General features: G+C 42.3%; 1 protein-coding gene across 1 annotated transcript in view; it reads right to left on the bottom strand.

Moving 5' to 3' along the window:
- Positions 1 to 6,662: 6,662 nt before the first annotated feature.
- The window catches only part of LOC141085889 (calcium-activated chloride channel regulator 1-like), a 44,182-nt gene continuing 33,794 nt past the window's right edge, over positions 6,663 to 17,050 (bottom strand). Inside the window, exons 11-15 of the mRNA XM_073571507.1 lie at positions 15,942 to 16,163; positions 14,197 to 14,467; positions 11,954 to 12,118; positions 11,288 to 11,518; positions 6,663 to 9,511 (exon numbers count right to left, since the gene is read on the bottom strand). Coding sequence (XP_073427608.1) covers positions 9,180 to 9,511; positions 11,288 to 11,518; positions 11,954 to 12,118; positions 14,197 to 14,467; positions 15,942 to 16,163 — 1,221 coding nt within the window. The 3' untranslated portion in view covers positions 6,663 to 9,179. The remainder of the gene's footprint in view (positions 9,512 to 11,287; positions 11,519 to 11,953; positions 12,119 to 14,196; positions 14,468 to 15,941; positions 16,164 to 17,050) is intronic.

Raw genomic sequence — 17,050 nt, forward strand, 5'->3', positions numbered from 1 at the left:
CGCAGGCGCGGCGCCCACCGCTTTTATGGTGTGTGTGTGTGCTGCTGAGCGGGTCCATCACATTTCTGCCTTATCGTGCGCTTGTCATGTTTCCACCTCTAGTAACGTGTCTATCCGTACAGTATGTGTAACTGACCGCCAAACAGCACAAAAGGAAACTAATTACAAACTTTGTCTTTGCTACTGGGGTTCCAACATGCTTCATACTGGGCCATTGTGAAAAATACAGTAATGCTGCCCTCTAGTGGAAAAAACTCTACAGAACAGCCTATATATGGACAGGGCATGCTGCCCTCTAGTGGATAAAACGCTACACAGCAGCCTATATATGGACAGGGCATGCTGCCCTCTAGTGGATAAAACTCTACACAGCAGCCTATATATGGACAGGGCATGCTGCCCTCTAGTGGATAAAACTCTACAGAGCAGCCTATATATGGACAGGGCATGCTGCCCTCTAGTGGATAAAACTCTACACAGCAGCCTATATATGGACAGGGCATGCTGCCCTCTAGTGGATAAAACTCTACAGAGCAGCCTATATATGGACAGGGCATGCTGCCCTCTAGTGGATAAAACGCTACACAGCAGCCTATATATGGACAGGGCATGCTGCCCTCTAGTGAATAAAACTCTACACAGCAGCCTATATATGGCCAGGGCATGCTGCCCTCTAGTGGATAAAACTCTACACAGCAGCCTATATATGGACAGGGCATGCTGCCCTCTAGTGGATAAAACTCTACACAGCAGCCTATATATGGACAGGGCATGCTGCCCTCTAGTGGATAAAACTCTACACAGCAGCCTATATATGGACAGGGCATGCTGCCCTCTAGTGAATAAAACTCTACAGAGCAGCCTATGTATGGACAGGGCATGCTGCCCTCTAGTGGATAAAACTCTACACAGCAGCCTATATATGGCCAGGGCATGCTGCCCTCTAGTGAATAAAACTCTACACAGCAGCCTATATATGGACAGGGCATGCTGCCCTCTAGTGAATAAAACTCTACACAGCAGCCTATATATGGACAGGGCATGCTGCCCTCTAGTGGATAAAACGCTACACAGCAGCCTATATATGGACAGGGCATGCTGCCCTCTAGTGGATAAAACTCTACACAGCAGCCTATATATGGACAGGGCATGCTGCCCTCTAGTGGATAAAACTCTACACAGCAGCCTATATATGGACAGGGCATGCTGCCCTCTAGTGGATAAAACTCTACACAGCAGCCTATATATGGACAGGGCATGCTGCCCTCTAGTGAATAAAACTCTACACAGCAGCCTATATATGGACAGGGCATGCTGCCCTCTAGTGAATAAAACTTTACACAGCAGCCTATATATGGACAGGGCATGCTGCCCTCTAGTGAATAAAACTCTACACAGCAGCCTATATATGGACAGGGCATGCTGCCCTCTAGTGAATAAAACTCTACACAGCAGCCTATATATGGACAGGGCATGCTGCCCTCTAGTGAATAAAACGCTACACAGCAGCCTATATATGGACAGGGCATGCTGCCCTCTAGTGGATAAAACTCTACACAGCAGCCTATATATGGACAGGGCATGCTGCCCTCTAGTGAATAAAACTCTACACAGCAGCCTATATATGGACAGGGCATGCTGCCCTCTAGTGGATAAAACTCTACATAGCAGCCTATATATGGACAGGGCATGCTGCCCTCTAGTGAATAAAACTCTACACAGCAGCCTATATATGGACAGGGCATGCTGCCCTCTAGTGAATAAAACTTTACACAGCAGCCTATATATGGACAGGGCATGCTGCCCTCTAGTGAATAAAACTCTACACAGCAGCCTATATATGGACAGGGCATGCTGCCCTCTAGTGAATAAAACTCTACACAGCAGCCTATATATGGACAGGGCATGCTGCCCTCTAGTGAATAAAACGCTACACAGCAGCCTATATATGGACAGGGCATGCTGCCCTCTAGTGGATAAAACTACACAGCAGCCTATATATGCCCTCTAGTGGATAAAACTCTACACAGCAGCCTATATATGGCCAGGGCATGCTGCCCTCTAGTGGATAAAACTACACAGCAGCCTATATATGCCCTCTAGTGGATAAAACTCTACACAGCAGTCTATATATGGCCAGGGCATGCTGCCCTCTAGTGGATAAAACTACACAGCAGCCTATATATGGACAAGGCAAACTAAATGAGTGTTTCAACAGAGTAATGTGCATCCCTTCTCATCAGTTCTCGGATGACTCCGTGGTAGTCGGATGCATTAGTCCGGCCGGGGTGAGGAGGAACATAGGAGGGTGGTGTTGGATTTTGTGGATTGGTGCCAGGCTAAACATAAAGAAAACTAAGGAGCTGGTGGTGAACTACAGCTGGAGAAAGATGGAGGTCTACCTGTCACCATTGCTGGTCCGGAAGTGGAGCAGGTCGAGAGTTACAAATATTTGGGAGTTCTGCCAGTCCGTAGTGGCAAGTGCCATCTTTTCCGCAATCGTATGCTGGAGGAGTCGTGTGCGGGCGTCTGATGCTAATAAGCTTATCAAGAAGGCATGCTCGGCTGTTGTTGGCCACCATGGTTGTGGAGGAAAGAATACAGGAGAAGTGGTTATCGATAATGAGCAATAACACAGACCCGTTACATGAGACGGAGGAGCACCTTCAGTAACCGTCTAATCCTACTAAAGTTGCAAGAAGAAGAGATACAGGAAACCATGTGTGCCGACCGCTATGGGAATGTGCAACTACCTAAGTGTGAAATTCTCCAGGAGACTGGTGCATTATTGGGGTCCTAACGGTATATTCTACTGACCAGTCCTGAATAGGAATGTATGAGATTACACCTGTAGGATTCTACGGTTATGCTGTAATTCAGGTCTATGTTCTGCTTCTGTGATACTGTCATTTCCCTCTTGATCAATAAAGGGCATCGTATCATATTGTATCGTATATGGAAAATGAGGCTTTATTTTAGTAGTGGTCCACAGAGAAAATAGCCAGCACACGTTGTGCCACATAACCATGGGACTAAAATCCGTCACAATGATATCAAGAGGTTTTATTGTAATCAATGCACATTGTGAGTTAATTCAGCTTTGAATCCGGTTAGAATTTGTCTTTTGCAAACTTTACCTTTCCAGCGTCCCAACACCATACTGTTTGCAGAAATCACAATTATTTTCCAAGGCAGAAAATTAGGTAAATTCACTTTGCTGCAAATTTGAGAAGCTTTGGAAAAGAAGTAAAGCATCTATAGGGAACAGAAATAATCCTGTATGCTCTTTCATAGACACGGATGAAGACAGTGGGGCAGCGGTCTGTACGTGCTATCATCGCTATTGGGGTCTGTAGTTGCTGCTCAATACATACATGAAATATTAAACAGTAATTGGAATTAAAAGGAACATTTTGTCAGGTTTTACCCCATAAAGTGGTCCCATTCCACTCTGGAACATGTAAAAACCCTTATAAGTGTATATCCCAAGTTTATCCCCTGTAAGCAGTATACATAGCGCAGAAGTGACCAGTGTTTTCAGTGCTAAATGTGCCCATTTTACCCTACTTACATGGATGACATCTACAGTGTGTATACTCCAAATGGGACATTGGTGTGTCACATTGTGATCATCTTTGGTAAGGAAGGGGGGCCTCAAACTGTCCCTAGAACTGGAACCCTAACTATCCCTGTCCCAGGGGTACTCTTGAAGGTAGAGAAGCCTGAGTCTCTGATCTTACTATGCTCCTGTTAATGTTCTAAGCTGTCCCCTCAACCCCAGGAGGCCTGGGTCAGATATGTCAGTGTATAAACTCATAAGACAAAGAGGGATCACAAAAAATAACTCCCATACAAAACACCAAGGATAGGAAGGTACAAACTAAATGGAAAAAGGGTAATGGAGAAAGCATACACCTAAGCACAGCAGACAACAATCTCAAGCAGCAACTACAAACTCCAACTTCAGCACACCATCTCCAGGAAGCAAAACTTTCACAGGCAGAGATGAGAAGGTCTGGCCAGGTTTCATAGAGAGAGAAAATGAGCAGGTCAGCAGCAGCTGTGAGATGTAGCTGCATGTCTCTAACCAGCATACAAAGAGTCATTAACCTCTTCAGTGCCAAAGGAAATGAAGTCCATTTAATATAAGGAACAAAACACACTGGATAAATGGAAGACCTGTGATAAACAATATGTAATGATCGCATAATCCTAGGTCTCCCAGGAGGATGTGACACACTCATGAGAGTGTTCAGGCACAAAAGGGTGTAGAAGCCTTTCCCACAACATGGAGTCCCGAAATCACATTGATAGGTTCACAGTAGGTGGAGCTGGCAGCATTATTCATGTTAATCATGAAAAAAGGGCAGTTTCACCCCCAGAAATCACCAGACACGTTGCATATGGGTACATGTCCAGCAGACACTTGAAGCCTCATTTGCATACAATGCAGAAGATTTTTTTTATACTTCATTTTTAACCAATGCTGCACTACTGGGGAGTAATGGAAAAACATCTAGAAATGTAATTACAAGTCCTAGAGAGTAGTTGTACCATTACAGAGAGGTAAAACTGATGGCTTGTGTTTAGAAAATAACGCAACATGTGAGTTTCTTTGTTTCCAATAAAATGATGGATACTGGGTGGTCCCCATTATAATTCAGTGGGGTATGTCTGGGGCTAATGTGGGTCCATGATGTGACAGATCCAAACCTGGCATGAATTCAGATACTCTAGTCCTAATGTGGATCCGAATCCTGGAATTTCAAAATCTGGTGTGAACCTCTCCTAAATCAGATAAAATCCTGTAATTATTAAATCTACAATATATCATTAAGGCCACGTACACACGTTCAGTATTCGGTCAGTATTTTACCTCGGTAATTGTAGGCCAAAACCAAGAGTGGTGACGTGTTTCTATTATACTTTTCCTCTGATTGTTCCTCTCCTGTTTTAGGTTTATAAACACTGATGTAAAATACTGAACATGTGAATGTGGCCTAAAGGGTTCTGTGGGCATTTAAAGGGACCCTGTCAGGTGCTCCAGGCCCTTCAACCCAGCAGCATTAACATACAGTATATATGACTAACTTCCCAGTCTAACCAGCCCTGTACAATGCTACTCACTGAAATCTATGTTTAATCAAGGTAGCTATAACCTCCGGTTTTTGTATGCTAATTAGGGCTTTGACTAGTCAGTGGGGCGATACTTGCCCCTGACTAGTCAGACCTCTTTCCATGCTATCATGCCTGATAACATAACTTGCATGAGCCATCGTCATCGCCTGCTCATGCAAATCTCACACAAATGTCCACTCATTTCGGCAGCGTCACTGTGCCTCTGTAGCCGGATGTACGCTTCCCAACTTCAGAGGTACACTGTGCATGACCGGAAGTGACAGCAAGACATGGGACACCTAACGAATCTCCTGGAGACCAATAAAGCAATTCAATGCAGCTCCAACATGCCCCTGAGGAAGCAGCGTGAATCGCACAGGCACATGTGGTGACTGAACCATTACTATGCTATTTGGTGACTTATGTCTATTACATTAGAACAGGGTTCTGATACTTACAGCCTTACTAGCTTATGTATCTTGCAAAACTGTCAGCAGGATTTTGATCAGGAAACTACAGGCACTGTCAGGTTGGCAGTATTAAACGGATTAAAATGATACCTGTGGTGAAGAAATCCGTCTTGTGGTTCTTGTGTAATCAGTGATAGAAGTTTTCAGTTAATGAGCTGACCGTTCTCTGGGGCGGGACTGTAGGCAGAGTCTTATCTTCCTGCTCTAAGCCAGAGAAACTAAGGAAAGACTCTGCCCACAGGCCGCCCCAAAAGCACAAATAGTCTGTCTCTCTCTCTCTCTACGACTTGGAACATGTTTATACTTTGGGATGGCCTGTGGGCAGGTCCCTTCTTGGTATCTCTGGCTTAGAGCAGGAAGATAAGACTCTGCCTACAGTCCCGCCCCAGAGCACGGGCATCTCATTAACAGAAAACTAACACTAATTACACAAGAACCACAGGACGGATTTCTTCACCCCAGGTATCATTATAATCAGTATAAAGGTGCCAACCTGACACTGCCTGTAGTTTACTTAACAAAATCCTGCTGACAGGTTCACTTTAAGTCTCCTCTTTGCCTTCTTTTTTGCAAGCTAAACATTCCCAGATCCTTTACCCTTTCATCGTAGGACATACTTTGCAGTCCGCTCACCATCCTAGTAGCTCTTCTCTGAACTTGCTCCAGTTTTCAATGTCTTTTTTAAAATGTGGTGTCCAGAACTGGACACAGTATTCCAGATGTGGCCTCACCTCACTATTACCTCATTATTGCCACTTATCCACTTTCACAAGGAAGTATTTTGCATCAGTGTTTGTCAGCCAAAACCAAGAGAGCGTCATAAACTGAAAACTGTGATGGAGAGATTTGCAACTCCTTCGTATTTTGGATTCACTCTTAGTTTTGGCCGACAAACACCAAGGTGCGGTAATTGAGATTATGAATTGCTCAGTTGTTGTACTGGATGCTAATAAATGGCCCCAACCCCACATCCACAGCGATATTACTGCTACCATTTCTATCTGATTAAAAAATGTAAAAAGGAACAAATGTAACATTTCCAGGTTGTGGAAAACAATGACATTAGAGAATGAGCAACTTTAAGGTTTTATTCACATTTATTTCAGGTACTTTACAGATTTTTAAGCAACCACCACATCCCAAAAATATAAAACTTTGTAATAAAAATATACATATGCTATTTGCTTTCCTTTCCCATCTTATCTGAATAGCACATCTATTTAAAAGGAATCTGTCTTTGCCATAAACTGTTTTTGATATGTAATTTGAGAGCAGCATGATGTGGGGACAGATACCCTGATTCCGGCAATGTATCACTTACTGGGCTTCTTGTTGCAGTTTTTTTTTTTAATAAAATCCCTGTTTTTGCAGGTGTAGCAGTGCTGTGATTGTTGAGATCTGTATAACCCCACCCGACCATTGATTGCCAACTTTCTGCCTATGCACAGTATAAATAAAAAGCTGCCAATTAATGGTGCTGGTAGGGTTACATAGAGCAGCAGGACTACATGGCACAAGACAACTAGTCCTGTAGTGATCATCTCCTACCGACAAAGCAGTGTTTTTGTTAAAACAACAACAAGCAGTCCAGTAAGTGACACATCGCAGGAATCAGGGTCTTTGCCCCTACTTTATTATGCTCTTGGATTACATAGCAAATCCCTACTAACAGATTCTCTTTAGTTTTAAATGTAACTTTGTAAAAGAGTATTTCAGCCTAAAGCTATTATTACCATGATGAGATGAGCAAATAAGTTTGCAAGACCCCGGTCCTGCACCCAGGTCAGTACTCCATGGCAGCTGGACAGGAGACCTAGGAACAATTTCAATTAGCCGTCCTGGCGTGATTTTATTGTGATGTGGCACACTTAACATATGGTGCCAGGCTGGCGAATCAGAAGAGGAGTTGTGGATGGCGGCAGGTAAGAGGCGGTTCCCGTCCAGCGGACACAAACTATTGACCTGGCCAATGGGCAAGGGTCCTGTACATATATGAATTAATCTCTATTTACCCTATCCATATTCACTGGTAAATGCTAGAACATGGCGGTCCGATAAGTGGCACTACCGCTGATCTCCAGAATGGAGGACATCTTGTCTTCCTATCATATGGCTTGGGGCAGTTTGCCTACAGCCGCGGCTAGGTGAGCGCTCTGCTGCCCTATTCACAGTCTATGGCGTCGAGGCAAACAGCCTTATAATGAACACTTTTTCTGAATATCTCTGATCTGATCAATCCTTCATTTGTACATCAATGGTTTGTATGGAACCCTGATATTTCCTTTTATGGGTGACATGAATACTGACTTCCAGTGCTTTCCATGTACAGTGTCATGAACCAGTAAACATCTTAGTAATAGTTAATAACTCTATATCTGTACGTAAGCAGATGCACAGCAGAACATCCAGTGGATCACTACTCTAGAAATAGAGATTTAAATAAAAAAAAAGAAAAACTAAATAAATTAGTAAACGTACATCCCCATTTTCTGGAGATTTCTTTAATCAGTTCCTATTAAAATGGTTGTGCTTCTGGCACTGACGGTGCCCTCCTAAATATCATCAGTTGTCAGTCCTCTGGTCCAGCAGGACTATTAGAAAAATGGAAGCATTTTGCAAATAGCCATTTTTTTGGGTGGCTCACTTTAAGATAACACATAGTCATGTACTATAGCTGAACCAAACTCTGCTGGGGCTCCAGATGCTTCCATGAAGCCTCCATGCGCACAACTCTGCTTTTGTGCATTAGACCTTAGATTTTTTGTTTCTATATCAATATTTGTCTTGGCGTTTTTCCATGCTTTTTTTTTTGCCATATTTTACATGGGTCTATACATTTATAATAAGTGATGTGTCAGGTATAGCTCCGAAATTGAGATGCTATTGAGTACACTAGTGCTACATAAGGTTTATCAACTAGTTAGGCTTCTAGAACCTACTAAATACACACAACTAGAGTAAATAAGAGCTAAAAGCAAAAAAAAAAACTATTCTAAATAAACAATCAATCTAGGGTATGCTTTTACATGGTTCCGATTGGCTGGGAAAGAACATAAAAGAATGATGATGATGAGGCTCTCCTCTCTACTGGTAGGTTTCTACTGTTAGCCCTCTAGACCATCAGGATTAATGTGGGATGGCGTAAGTGAAAATTACATAATTTTGTTAAAACACAAAAAGTATGGTAATTTTTATCATCAAAATGTGTTTAAAGTTCTGTATGGAAGAAGGAAACTATGTCCGGCTCATTCATGCACATACATTATAGGGGACAGATATTCCAGAAATACAAAGGTCACTGTTTGGAGCGTTGCGTGCCGCTGCACCGTCGTCCTCCTCAATAGTTCTGTTTCTCCATCATTCCATGTATAAGAAGCTACTAAGAAAACAGTGTTATGTTGTCTCGAAGTTCTAAAATAGTATGAGTCTCATACAAGCGCACAGGGAAATTTCCATGGAAGGTTATTGCACGGCACTGGCGCTCTTTTCTAACCAGTGATGAAACAGATTGATAAGTATATGTACATGTCCTCTATATGTATATAGTCCGCTTCAGTCCAAAATCCGGCTTTCTGTCATTCAACTTGTGCTTCAGAGATGGAAAGCAACGACTGTCATCAAAAGAGTCAGAATCAGCATGTTTCCTGTTTGTAACACGCCGTTGGCCGAGTTTCTCGGTAAGAACAGGGCTGCCCTCGCCACATTAGACGGCTCCGATTTTTGATCTACCTTGTCTATAGCAACCAAGGCAAAATAAAATATGGTGCCATTTTTAATAGTAGTATTGTGAGGAGTGAAGCGAAATTCTTCCGGTAAACCGGATAGCGATGGAGTAAGACTGGAAATATTGACCGGCGTGCCTTTTTCAAAGTCATCAACAAGCGTGGTGCTGTTCAGGCTCATTCGTAGATCGTAACTGGTGGCTAAAAATGAAAAAGATACAAACCATCAAAAACTACAGAAACTACATAATACACAACTTTTCATAGACTTAATTTCATGTAATTGTCTAAATTCAGTATTATAAATTATCCTTAGTTTTTTTTTTTTTTACCTCACTAGTCAGTTTACCAGACCGGCCCTGAAAATGGGAGCGCAAAACCCAGGTAACCGAAAATTGGCTGAAAATTAATCGAGAAACCAAATGCTCATTAATGAGTGCCCAATGCCAAATCTCTAACAGGGATCCTTCCATCAACTATTTATCATACTGAACTATGAGAGTTTTAATTTGGGCTAATTTTCTGGTTTCAGTTTTCTATGTGGTTCCCTCTCTTCCTGAGGCATCATTCAGACGTCTGATTTTTGTTTTTATCCATATGTTAAATCTGATTTTCATGTATTTTTGCTTAGTGTGTCTGTTTGTACCATCAATGTGGTATCCATTTTCCTTGAATGCGGAAAAAAAAATAACTCCATGCTACTCTTCCTCATTAAACAGTAAAAAAATGAACAGAATGGATGGCATCTGAGTGCTGTCTGTTTTTTTTCACAGACCAATTGATTTGAATATGAAATTTTAATTCACAAATCGGATCAAAATAACAAAATCAGTCCACAACCCCCCCCCAAAAAAAACTAGTGAATATACCCATAGACTATAAAGGACCAGGGTTCTATTCATAAAACATGTATGTGATTGTGGCTCTGATTCTGTATGAATGTACTAATGGTATTTCTGGTGCTGTATCCATGTATTGATGGTAGTTCTGGTGCTGTATCCATGTATTGATGGTAGTTCTGGTGCTGTATCCATGTATTGATGGTGGTTCTGGTGCTGTATTCATGTATTGATGGTAGTTCTGGTGCTGTATTCATGTATTGATGGTAGTTCTGGTGCTATATCCATGTATTGATGGTGGTTCTGGTGCTGTATCCATGTATTGATGGTGGTTCTGGTGCAGTATTCATGTATTGATGGTGGTTCTGGTGCTGTATCCATGTATTGATGGTGGTTCTGGTGCTGTATCCATGTATTGATGGTAGTTCTGGTGCTGTATCCATGTATTGATGGTAGTTCTGGTGCTGTATCCATGTATTGATGGTTGTTCTGGTGCTGTATTCATGTAATGATGTTGGTTCTGGTCCTGCATTTACAGTATGTACTGATGGGGTTTCTGCTGCTGTATTCAAGTACTTATGATGGTTCTGGTGACGTGTTCACATACTGATGATGTTTCTGGGCATTCGTTATAAAATGAAGCACTGTATCATGCCAAATCCGGGTAATGCATAACATACTCGCTGTCAGGATGCAATTCAGCTTGCAGTTGCAGCAGGCACCACATGACCACTCACATGTAATTTTCACCCTTACGGTTTCATGCCATCTAGCTTCTCTTCTTGCTTATCTCAATGAAGCAGGGGTTGTAGTTTTTCACTGAACAGTGACAAAAAAAATCAGGGACAGCAGCAAGTTATATTAAGTGTGCAAATCACATATGAGCGGTCACATGACGACTGCCGAAGGAAAATCTAGCTTCTCCTTTCTTTCAAGTACGGAGGGAGATCCCAGACTATCAGATCTAATTTATCATGTGGGATGGTCAGTATAGCTTTTAGAATATTTTGAATCAAAATTGAGACTAACTCGTCCCAAGTATAATATTGTGCCAGCCAGACAAAATAGTGAAATGTTCACGTCACATAAAACATGAAAATAATGTAGGTTCATACAGTAAATTAGAAAAAGCTCATACCGTTTCCTTTATCTTCATCATCACCAGTGGCTGTCCAAGACAACACAACTGTTTGTCCCTGAAACTCGGCCCCCAAATCAGTGATTCGACTAGGCTTAAAGACATCCGGTAAGGGACCCGATGGCACATTGGATACTACAAAAGCACCTCCTGCGGCTGTACGGCTAAAATTTCCCAAATTCAGATCCTCAATAGTAATTTTTGGTTTTGGAGGGTTAGTGACTAATACACCTGTGAAGATAAAAAAGAAAACTAAATCAGGTAAAGGTGACAGATGGGAACAGAACATATCATAAACATCATACAGCATAGCAAGTGGGAAAACAGAGATGTACTTGATGTATACACTATATGGACAAAAAGTATTAGGGTAATAACTACCTCAGGTCTCCATTCCTGAATTTCATAACTTTATAGAATTAGTGTACTCAGAGAGTCTTGCTAGTGTAGAGGGCATGCTGACACTGAGGTTCCTATAATATTGAGGTACCTATAATGTAGAGGTACCCATACAGTTCCTAAGGTCATGAATTGTTAACTCCCAGCCAACCACATAAATGGTGCACAGACGTAGTAAAAAAATAGGTTTGTTCAACAAAATATCAAAATCAAGTGTATGACTATTAGACTGATACCAGAATATGGGCATTTACATGATAATCTTACCATTCTCAACATAACCAGGAAGGTATAGCACCCGGCTTTTGGGTAAGGTGGCTTTGCTGTCTTTCTCACGACCTTCTACATGTACTTTCAAGTTGTACCTGCCACTTCCATTAAAGTCTGTGAAGAATCTGGAATATATTCCGTCATTCTTGATAATATCGGCACCTTCAAAGAAAGCAAAGCTTATTTAAAGAAAATATAGCACTTTAATACTTTCATTGCAGAACTTAATATCAATTTTACAAAGACAGATGTAATTGCACAAATTAAAAACTATGTACGCCTTCACACAGAATGCTTCTTTATTGTTCATTTGCTTTCAGCCGAGACAAATATTCATATGATTGTCGGAGTTGGAAGAGATAGGTGTCGGCTAAACTAGCGTTAGGGTATGTTTCCATGGGCCGGAATCCCTGCGCTTTGGACGCAGCGGGTACCCCTCTCCGCCCAAAGCGGCCGTGCACACATAGTGGAGACGGAATTTCATAAAATCCCCTCCACTATGCTGTAACATCTGGACGCTGCGGCTGTATGCATCGTACAATGCACAACAAATCATGAAGGATTCCGGTCCGTAAAAACATACCCTTGGGCTGACACCTATTTAGTGTGTATGGTGGCCATTGGAGACAGCTAGAGGAAAGAGGTTGGACACAGATCTACAGTGGGCAAAGTATCTAAGGTTTTATGGAGAGCAGAGAAGACAAACTATAGATAAAGAGGAAAGCATGTGGAGAGGAAAGTATTGGAACTTTGCTGATACTTAAAATGGAATCTGTCACCCTATTTTTCGCCTATCAGCTGCCGGCACTGACATCAGGGGCTTATCTACAGCATTCTGTAATGCTGTAGATAAGCCCCCGATGTAACCTGAAAGATAAGAAAAAGGAGTTAGATTATACTCACCAGGGGGAGGTCCGGTCTTTGTCCAATGAGTGTTGCACCCTACACTGTTGAGGGCAGAGCAGAATACTGCAGTGTGCAGGAGCCGGACATCTTCCGGCACCTGCGCACTGCAGGACTGCTCTGCCCTCAACAGAGCAGAGCAGTGTGCCTGCGCAGGAGCCACGACAGGCAGCAAAGAAGAGGATGTCACCGTTAGAAGATGGGAGGCGCCTGACGGGACCGCGACACCCATCGGACCGGACCAAACACCAGGGTGAGTATAACCTAACTCTTTTTTCTTATCTTTCAGGTTACATCGGGGGCTTATCTACAGCATTACAGAATGCTGTAGATTAGCTCCTGATGGCGGTGCCGGCAGCTGATAGGGGAAAAATAGGGTGACAGATTCCCTTTAAGTGACCACTCAGTCACTGCTCACTGTATAGGCTGGGATGAAAGATAAGCAGTCCCGTGGATGTTCGGGTGCGCCTGAACTTTAATCCAATGCTCGGTTCGGGTACCAGAACTCTTCCTGAACCTCTTAGAAGTCATTTGCGACCCAAACTTTGGTGCTATAAAATGGTCGTAGAAAGGGCTAGAGGGCTAAAGGAAGCAGAGTACCCCCACAGACTCTCTTTCTCCATCCGAACAGTAAAACGGACTTACAGGATATATTTTCGTGTTTGGCATTCAGCATCATTGGGTTCTCTCATTTCAGGCTGTGACTACTCCTTGGCACTGACTGAAAGCAGGCTCAGCAGTGCATCAGTATAGAGCCGGCTGTCAGTCAGTGGCGGGCAGTGGTTACAGATGCCACTCACTATGCATTTAGCGGTGACTGAAGCTGAACCGGACACGCCTCTATGACTGAAAGCCCGAGGCTGCCAGGAGAAATAACGTTCATTTACTCCCTGCAGCAGGACTTTCAATGTGGCAGCCACACATCTTTAGAACACTATTAATTTGCAGATTAACCCAATATCTGCAGATTAGCAGGATTTTATAACACAACAGGGTCCCTTTAGGAATAAAGACTGCAGTACTGCTATTACCAGCAGGTGGCGCACACAGGCTGTTCTTTAGAACCTTCAGAATGCAATAGGTTTTACTTTCCCAGCTACAGCAAAGCTGCCTGAAACAAGTTACTGAGTGACTGAATGATATCAAAATGCGCAAGTATGCTATACACTGTAGAGGTTTTCTGATCACGGGTTGGATCAGATGCCTGTACCACCATGACTATGAAATACTACTGTATGTGTAAGGATAATGTAGAAGTCATTTACCTTATCCATATGATTTTCCAAGCCAATACCACATGCATGAACATGTAATAACACTGTATCACGAGAACTAACCTGCACCATTGTCCAAAAGTGGCAGCGTAATCACTTTTCCGTTCTGCGGCTCAATATATGCAGTAACTTTAGCATGTAGAACTGGAGCAAGTCCCTGGGTGACCGTCGCATACACAATCATTGGAGAAGGGAAACTGCTTGTGTCAGCGTTCATGTATGTTTCAGCGATGATTGGGGGAACATTAGAATCGGCTGCTCTGGAATTTACGGTCAAACCAAGAACTTGTTCCGCTGGATGACTGTTACATATATTGTATTCCCAATCTCCTTTCTAAAATGAAATACATACAGTTTGTTTGATTTTTTAGCAAAGTACAAGGGAAACATTACACATTTTGACAATAGATAAATAGATGAATAGATAAAGAAAAATAACTAAATAGTGTTATTTCTTAAAAAGGGGGTTTAAAATCTTTATATGAGTTATAGCCTTTATTTTCACCAATTTTCTCCTCTGTCTCTCATTTTCTGTTCTCTCTGAGCTATGGCGTGAGTATCTGTTATGATGATATGCTATGAGAGAGCTGGATTACTGCTGTTCTTTTGCTGTAACACACAGGCAGAAGCAACTATAGCATGGAGGACAATATATAGTAGTACTAAGCGGTGTGGCTGTGAGTCCAGCTCTGCTTGAACTGCAGCTTAATCTGCCTGCGTCTGCCTGGTCTCTCACTGTGCTCGTCATTTACTCTACTCTCCATAGTGAGTATAATAGGAGGTGTAACCTGATACCTCACTGGTTTGGCAACCCTTGCTTTGACCAAGAGAGAGTTTTGACCTGTTTTTTTTTAAGTGGATGATGAGTTCAGGAAGCAGGGAGAGAAGTGTCTCATAGGTGGAAAAAGAAGCAAATTTCTCAGATAAGATACAATACAAAGTTTCTTATATTCATCTGTACTACATAATTCTGCACAGTTTGTTGAAATGACAGTGACCATTTAACATAAGTTGATATTGGGCACTGTGATGTACATTATGGGAATAACATTGTAGGGAATTTAACGCCATATTTGCACTAAAATCTGCACATTTTTACTCCATAGAAAAGTGGATGGAGTTAACCAGGGAAGAGTAAAAAAAAAAATATTTTGTAAAATATCAAGATCAGATCTGTGAAGGTCAACAGCCAGCGCTCCTACCGATCAGCTGTTTCCAGCATTTGCATCAGCTAGACGTAAAGAGTATACGGAGGAGGAACAGCACAGCACCCTACACTGTATATAGTGGCCATTCTCAGATATTACTGCTCCGCTCCTATTTACTCTGATAGGAGATTAACTGCAGTACCGAGAATGGCCACTACACCATGTTCGGAGTTAGGAGATTAACTGCAGTACCGAGAATGGCCACTACACCATGCTCGGAGCTGTGTGTTCTGATGCCGTACATTGTTCACATTGGGCTGGAGCTGTAATTGGCTGATCAGTGGAGGAGAATGATGTAGTCAAGTATACGTCATTAATACCTAAACAGAGGACAAAAGATGTTCCCAAAAAAAATCATCAACAGGAAATATCAGAAGCTCTTAATAGGGCAGTTTCAGGTTTTGGGCTATTTATATTATTTATAAAGTGACATATAATGCTTTTTTGTGTAACACAGTTCCTTTTATACTTTTTTGCGTAGTTCTGATAGTTGTCATGTATAATATACAGTCTTATATACTGAAGGACAGGAAGATCTGTGGACAAGATGAATCACATTCATGTAGAAGCAGATGTAGGAGATGAATAATGTGCGGTTACCTCTGCTGTGCCTGGGATTGTGAGACGAGCTGATTTTGAGATAGCATCACTGACAAATTGATCGTTCTTATATTCTTTCCCTTTTGGATCCTTGATTTCAATAGATGGTATTAAACTGATCCATGTTACTAAAAAGAAAGTGTCATTTCCCACAGTATTATCGATTGTCACTTTGCCCGTCAGACATTTGCTTGGTTGGATTGTTGTTGCAGTACTTTCTATCTGTTAGGTAAAGAAAAAAAACTTTAAATTGTGAAGGAGCTCAGTTAATGGTCTTCGGTAAGGAAGGGGGGCTTCAAACTTTCCTTGCAACCCTAACTATCCCTTTCCCGTGGGTACTCTTTAAGGCAGAGAGGCCTGAGTCTCCATCCTTACTATGCTCCTTTTCAATCCTGGTCTGTCCCCTCACTCACCCCAAGAGACATGGGACAGAAATTTATGTAAACAAGACACAAAGACAAAACAGGGATAATAGAAAACTTCTATCATACAAAAGTACTAACTAACAGTAGGTAGAAGTATAGGGACAGGGAGGAATAAACTAAATGGGAACAGGGAGCAGGAGATATACACACATGTACTACAGCAAACCACAGAACACTCCTACAACAACTTTACTCCAAACACTTAGCTTTAGCACACAGCACAGGAAGACAAATCTTTCACTGGCAGGGAAAGAAGATCTGACCAGCTTATATAGGAAGAAATAATGACCAGATCAGAAGCAGCTGAAATGAAGTGTAACCTTCTAACTACAGGTTTTCCACCCGGGGTTGTCTATTTTCAGAAAAGTGGGCCCTAAACTCTGTAACATACCAAAAAAAACAAACTCAGTTGGTACTCCACTCCATGGGTCTAGTTACGGATCACCATTGCTACTTGGTATTGGTATTATTGGCTGTGGTGGTGATGTCATGTCAACTACTCACATCACAGCTGTACTCAGTCACTGAGATCAGTGACCTGCGCCCAAGGACCAGTGTCTGTGACGAGGTGGACGGCACACGCCACTGAGCTCAATGATTGGTTAGAGCAGTGATGGGTGTTGTAGACCTGACATCTTCGCTGCAGCCAAAATTTGGAGAATCAAAGTGTCAGGAAGCTGAAAC

The sequence above is a fragment of the Dendrobates tinctorius genome, unplaced genomic scaffold (assembly GCF_039654945.1).
Source record: "Dendrobates tinctorius isolate UK_male_01 unplaced genomic scaffold, ASM3965494v1 ptg000029l, whole genome shotgun sequence".
In the NCBI taxonomy this organism is placed as follows: Eukaryota; Metazoa; Chordata; class Amphibia; order Anura; family Dendrobatidae; genus Dendrobates; species Dendrobates tinctorius.